Source organism: Petaurus breviceps, unplaced genomic scaffold (genome assembly GCF_028583685.1).
Source record: "Petaurus breviceps papuanus isolate PSGF00001 unplaced genomic scaffold, PetGlider_PUasm1.0 186, whole genome shotgun sequence".
Classification (NCBI taxonomy): domain Eukaryota; kingdom Metazoa; phylum Chordata; class Mammalia; order Diprotodontia; family Petauridae; genus Petaurus; species Petaurus breviceps.
In genome coordinates, this window is record NW_027185798.1 from 882554 (window position 1) to 888553 (window position 6000).

At 50.9% G+C, this 6000-nt stretch overlaps 1 protein-coding gene across 6 annotated transcripts in view; it reads right to left on the minus strand.

The window, feature by feature from the left end:
* ABCC5 (ATP binding cassette subfamily C member 5) overlaps window positions 1-6000 on the minus strand; it is a 53796-nt gene that overhangs the window by 36023 nt on the left and 11773 nt on the right. For all 6 annotated transcript variants that reach the window (XR_011168583.1, XM_069089308.1, XM_069089309.1 and 3 more), the window contains exons 3-5: window positions 1961-2118; window positions 1609-1764; window positions 834-981 (exon numbers count right to left, since the gene is read on the minus strand). Coding sequence is in view for 5 of the 6 variants with exons in the window: in XM_069089308.1 (XP_068945409.1) it covers window positions 834-981; window positions 1609-1764; window positions 1961-2118 (462 nt within the window). In the remaining variant the exon portion in view is untranslated. The remainder of the gene's footprint in view (window positions 1-833; window positions 982-1608; window positions 1765-1960; window positions 2119-6000) is intronic.

The window sequence follows — 6000 nt, forward strand, 5'->3', positions numbered from 1 at the left end:
CCGTTCAAGAAAAGCAATTTTCTTCTTTAGGGAACAGGCAACTCTCAGTTGTGATTAAGAAGGAAAAACCACCTGGACCTGCCTTAACCCAGGTCACCATGCACGGCCAGTGGCTACTTACCCGGCTCATGAACCTCCAGCTTGGCCCACCTGGCAAAGGCCCACTACAAGCAGTGTTACTGCTCCTGAGGCCTCAAGGCAAGCTGGCGGAATACACTTAGTCAAGGTGCAAATGGGGGACGAGAGAGAAGGCGGCAGTGTCAAGCCCACAGCTGTGCGGTCAGCCCTGCCTGAGAGAAGCAGCTGGCGGCGCCCCCCTGGCCACCACCACGCCACCTCCTGCCCCGCCGGGTTGCACACTGACCAGACAACTCCAGCGAGCCGCCGCGCATGCGGCCCCAGGGAAGCCACCGATGACAGCCTCCCAGGCCAGCCCTCTGAGCAGGCTTCGCTCACTCGCCGGCCAGCCTCACTACCCTGACTTCTAAAACCTAGATTTTCAAGATGCCAACACACGCTATCAGAGATAATGGTCTGGGTCAAAACATAAGCACAGGGCTTCACCCCCAGGAGAGCCAGGCTCCCCCTGCAGCATCTTGGCCCTTCCATCCTTCTGCCTGTCCATCCAGGGAAGGGTGCACCAGCTACAGAAAGACTGCCACGCACGCCAACCACAGTCATTCCCTTCCGCAGGCTGAGGGCTCCCTAAAAGTCACTAACTAGCCCATGTGGATGCACAAGCCCTGCAATGGAACTGGAGAATGTTAGCGCTGGCCAGGTGGTGGGCCCGGCTGGGCCCTGGGTGACTGTGAAAAAGGATGGGTCTGACTTACTGGTCCGCTGAAGCCAGCCAGCTGCGTGATCATCAGGCACACGATGGAGAGGACAAGCCGGGTGCGGCAGAAGATCCACACAACCCTTCGGAGGGAGGCAGCCTCAGGCCCAGATTCGTTCACTTCTTCTTGCCACAGTCTCTCTAGTCTTGACAAGGGCACAGGTCCTCCGTTACCCATCTCTCCCAGGGAAGACACCGACCCTAACCTCCCTCAGGACTGGACTGAGAAGCTCACACGAGGGAAAGCTTTCCTTCCCAGAGGACTTTACAATGAAGGACAAAGTCTCACCTTCACAGGCTCGTCCTGGGCAACTACAAGTCTGCCCCGAGGAGCAGCCTCTCTCTAGACTCTCCAGAGAAATTCAACCCCAAAGCCCTTTCCTCCACCCAGCACAACTAGTCCTGAGGATAATGGGGCTGGGGACAAGACCCTCCTCCTTTCTCCAGGGTCCCCATCCCTTTCTGAAGGATCCTGCAGTAAAGCGTAAAACCAAAAACTCAATGTTTATCGTAGCGTGCAGCTACCACCCAATGCAGCAACATAACCTCCCTGCCGACTCAGGAGAAGCGGGGCTGAGAGAGAGAGAGAAAGCCCTTGGTTAAAACAGAGAGAAGAGCTGAAGAGGAGGTCAAGAAGATCAAAGCAAAGATCCCGGGGGATCCCAGGCCACCTTCCCGCCCAACCCCAGAAGAGGCTAGCTTGACTGCTAAAGGCCCCAGGGCTGTGTCCAGGTACACAGGAGGGAGGACGAAGGTGGACCAGAGGCTCCTACCTTCTGCAGTTCACATCAGAAGACTCGTGCTTGGACAAAGACCACACATGCTCCATTAATAACTCCCCCTTCTTGTAGGCCACAAGGGCCAGAGGGCTGAGCCAAGAAAAGGTCATATAGGAGAAAAGCCCAGCATTGTCTACTGGGTGCTGGTGTCTATGGAGAGAAAATATTTTTAAAAATCACCGGACTAGCAAACATGTCAGACGTCCAGAATGCAGCAGCAGCCAAGGAAAGCCCCTGACCTCAGACAATACTGTGCCTCCACAGAATCTACTAGCATTCCCAACCATCAAAGTCAAAGACCTGAGGCACTCCATCGCCAAAGGGAGCGAGCAGCCCAAACTCTTACTTGGAAGTAGTCCGAAAGGGCTTCAGGACACTTAGGCCATGGTGGTATTTCCCCTTGGGATGTTCAGTGTCCAGGAACCTCAGCTGGGAATGCATGGAGATATCCAATGAGAGGCCTTCCACTCGGGCCGCCATCTCCAAGGCATCCTGGCATTCCAACTGTGTGCAAAGGGAGACAGGCAGGAGCAGATTCTCAGACATCATCGAGAGATGCCAAGGAGGCTGACAGAGCAAGGCAGAGGAGGTCGCTAGACAGGGCCGGACAAGCAGCTCAGCAGGCAAAGGGGCGAGTGCACTTACCGTGGGGGCTCAACAATGTGCTGACTTCGGCCTATTTCTATACCTAACCAAAGTGCTTGAGGACACGGTCAAGGAGCCTCCTAAGGATAGCAGTGTACAGATTTGTTGTGTTCATTCAAAGAATGAAAAACCACACAACTGGGTAAAAAAAAAGCGGAATCTGCGTCCCTTCCATGGTCAGGTGAGGTCAAGTCTGCCGAGGTCAGGAAATTCACCCGATCCGGCAGTGACTTTTTGACTGCACAAATACCAATGGGAAAAGTGCTGGCTCCAGGCCCAGGAGCCCAGACCTCTCCAGCTCAATGAGCCACATATTTACTGGATGACCTTTGTCTCTCTGGCTTACAGGTCAAACAAACCATTAAATTCAGCACAAAATCCAAGGACATTCAGGAAAAAATGGGCTCCAATTCAAAGGGGAAGAAAGTGAATCCAGAAACCATGAGGTAGAGCTCGATGTGGATTCCAGGCAAAATTTCTAAACAGATGAACAAATAGGTAGTTTACAGACACTTGGGGGAAAGTTAGCACGATCAGCCAAAGTGAGTCCAATAAGAATAAACCTGCCAAACTAAACCTGAATAACAGGTCAACCAGGGAACACCTTTTTTGAGTAAACAAGAGTTCATTAAGCATCTACCCAATGCAGGCACCGGGGACACAAAAGTGAGCCACTCTCTGCCTTCTAGCTTACATTCTCCTAAAGGAATCCAACCTAGAAAAGTACAGACAGGCCTGCTCACAATTATCTACAGGCAATCTGAGAGGGCCTCTTGGAGGAGGTGAACCCTCACTTCACCTGGCAGAGTTATGGGGTTTCTCAAAGTAAAGATAAGATGGACAACAAACATCCAGGCCAGGCAGGGTGGTCTGTGTAAAAGGCAAGAGGCAAGGGATGAAGGGGCCTGTCTCTGCAATGACAAGGAGACCAGCTCGGCCAGGGAAGAAAAAGGATCTCAACCCTGTAGAGACAGGCTAAATGCCAGCTCTGGCACCACAGTGATCTCTCTGGTGGGCCTCACCCTCCGGCAGCTCCGTGGAAGAGGGACTGGCCAGAATGCTGCGGGGTGCCTCTGCTCTGGTCCAGAAGGAGCTGCAGGCTGGGGGGCCCTCCGAGGCCGAGGAGGGCCAGAGCAATGGCCAGATGCACAGCCGGAGGACTTTGGAGAAAGTGGGTATACGCATCATTACTGAAGAATAACCATGCCAATTATTTGGAGGATGAATGGCAGCCCATCAGCAACTTGGTGGGAGGGACCAAGCTAGAAGTCAACTGTGAATGGTAGAGAAACCTAGCAGACAGGCCGGCAGGAATCTGCCAGTGAGGTCACTGGCAAAGCCAGAGGCTACCCCAGGAAAACTGGGCCCCCAGTTGAGTTAGCTTAGGGGTAGTCTTGGAGAGCACACGCTCGGTAACGCCCCAAAGTGGGGCTGAAAAAGTCAAAGGAAGAGTTAACGAGCACGGAGAAAGAGAGTCAGCCCAAGCGGACAGCCTGGGCCTACTGAGAACAAGTCACACTAGGCTGCGTCCCCAGAATGGCAGGATCTGGCGAATGGGGCAGCTTTCAGCAAAGCTGTGAACGAGTCTTGTGACATCCTCGTGAGTGTACACTACAGAGGAAGCCCCCAAAGTGATGGACGGGACGTGAAGACTGCTTTACAAGAAGGTGCTCTGGGCGAGTATGGAAGTGAGAGGGCTGTTCTCTCCTTCTTGGGTGCTACGTACTGTGCTCAGTCCAAGGCACCTTATTTCTGGAGGGACATCATGTCTCAATGGGTACCAGAAGGAGCAGCCAAGAGAGGTGCTGGAGGGAGGCAGGGAAACAGCTGCCATTCACCAGGTGGGTGACCAGGCAGTCCTCCATCACTCCAGCCTTCAGAGTCTCTTTGGTCCCATAAGGGAGGAGGTGGCTTCTAAGGTCCCTCCCAGCTCTGGATCGCCAAATGTTGACCCATGACTCAGAGCGTTGTGGAGCCTTGAACTCCAACCACAGGAGTGAAAGACAAGAATACTTGTTGTATCATTAGATACAAAGATTAATTAGAACCAGAACACTAATGTAAAAGGGAAAACTACTCTGTAAAGAGCTTCAAAAATCCATTTTATGAAATAACTAAAAAGCCTTGCTCTGCTTAACCCCAAAAGACTGAATTAGAAGCAAAGGACAGAAAGTCTAAAGAGGGAAATGTAGGCATATGGAACAATTTCCTAAAAACGAGAGTTTTGCAAAAGCATAATGGGCTACTTTTGGAGCTGGCAGGCCACCTCCAGACCCCCTTCTCCCTGGGACCCTTCCAGCTCACAATGTGTGATTCGGTAAGAGAATCTACAGTTGATGAGAAGTCAAACTGAATGCTATGAAAGAAGAGATAGGGGCGGCTAGGTGGCACAGTGAATAGAGCACCGGCCCTGAAGTCAGGAGTACCTGAGTTCAAATCTGGCCTGAGACAACACACACACACACACACACACACACACACACACACACACACACACACTAGCCGTGTGACCTTGGACAAGTGTACTGTAATGCCATGGAAAGGCAACTTCCCAAGGTTCAGAATACCAGCATAGGGGCTCTCCATTTTATTCAGTGACAAATTAAGAACAGAGAAGATCAAAACATGACATCATTCCAAATACAGCATTTACTAAGTGTGATTAAATAATCTCCAAGTGCTACCCCACCCCAGGACCTTCCATTCATTCAATCACTCACAAAGTCCCGGTTCTAAATACTTCTCCACCCCTAGGCTGTACCTTCATTTAGTCCACCACAAAGCCCCTCTTCTCAAATGGAGATTAGTTTCCAAACATAAGTAAAGTACATTCATTTGTTCAATCACAGAGCACAGAAAGGTCAAAAGTTCCCCAGCCCTGGATCACAATTGAATCTACCCCAGAGTTACAACAAGTTTAAGCACAGCACTTAATACCCAAATGGAGGTCTTTTCTTCATCTTGACAGGAGGCAAGTTCTCAGCAATCTTAGTTCCTGGGGAGACAAGGCTTAGCAAGGACACAAGATACATTGCCAGTCTCTTCATTAATTCATCCTCTGTCTGCAGAATAGTCCTAGAACCCCTGAAAACATTATCAAAACCCTCTCCCAGGATTTCTGTAAACATACAACAAGAAAATCCTTCTTCAGGGCTTCTGAACCAACAGAAAGGTTCCCAGACCCCTGCAACAACAGCACTGTCCTTCACCAGTGGACAGCATTCACTCTCTGTCTGCAGGACAGTCTCAGGAGCTCTTAGCCAACAGCCAGGTTCCAGGACTTCTTCAACAGGACTGTCTTTCACCAGTGGACAAATCTGGCAAAATAACATCAAAACAGACAGACAAAGTACCAGCAAAACAGCCATGTCTCCTCAGTCCTTGGCAGCTCCGGGGGCAGGTCTCAAAAGTCCAGGGCAATTCAAAGTGGCCCTCAGCAATCCTTCTCAGTCTCTCTCTGCCTCCACAAGGGTGCTGCTTCCAAAAAGTTCTTCTGCCTCTCTCCTGTGTCTCTCAAAATCTACCACCAGCTCCTCCCAGTTAGTGTCTCTCTTTTCACATCAACAAGTCCATCCCACAGGTGGGATTAACAAACTCTGGGTTTTAACACAATCAATTTGAAAACCAAGCCAATACAGGGGAATCTTTATATTCCATTACTATCACAGCAAGTCACTTAATCCCAATTGCCCTACAGGAAGGAAGGAAGGAAGGAAGGAAGGAAGGAAGGAAGGAAGGAAG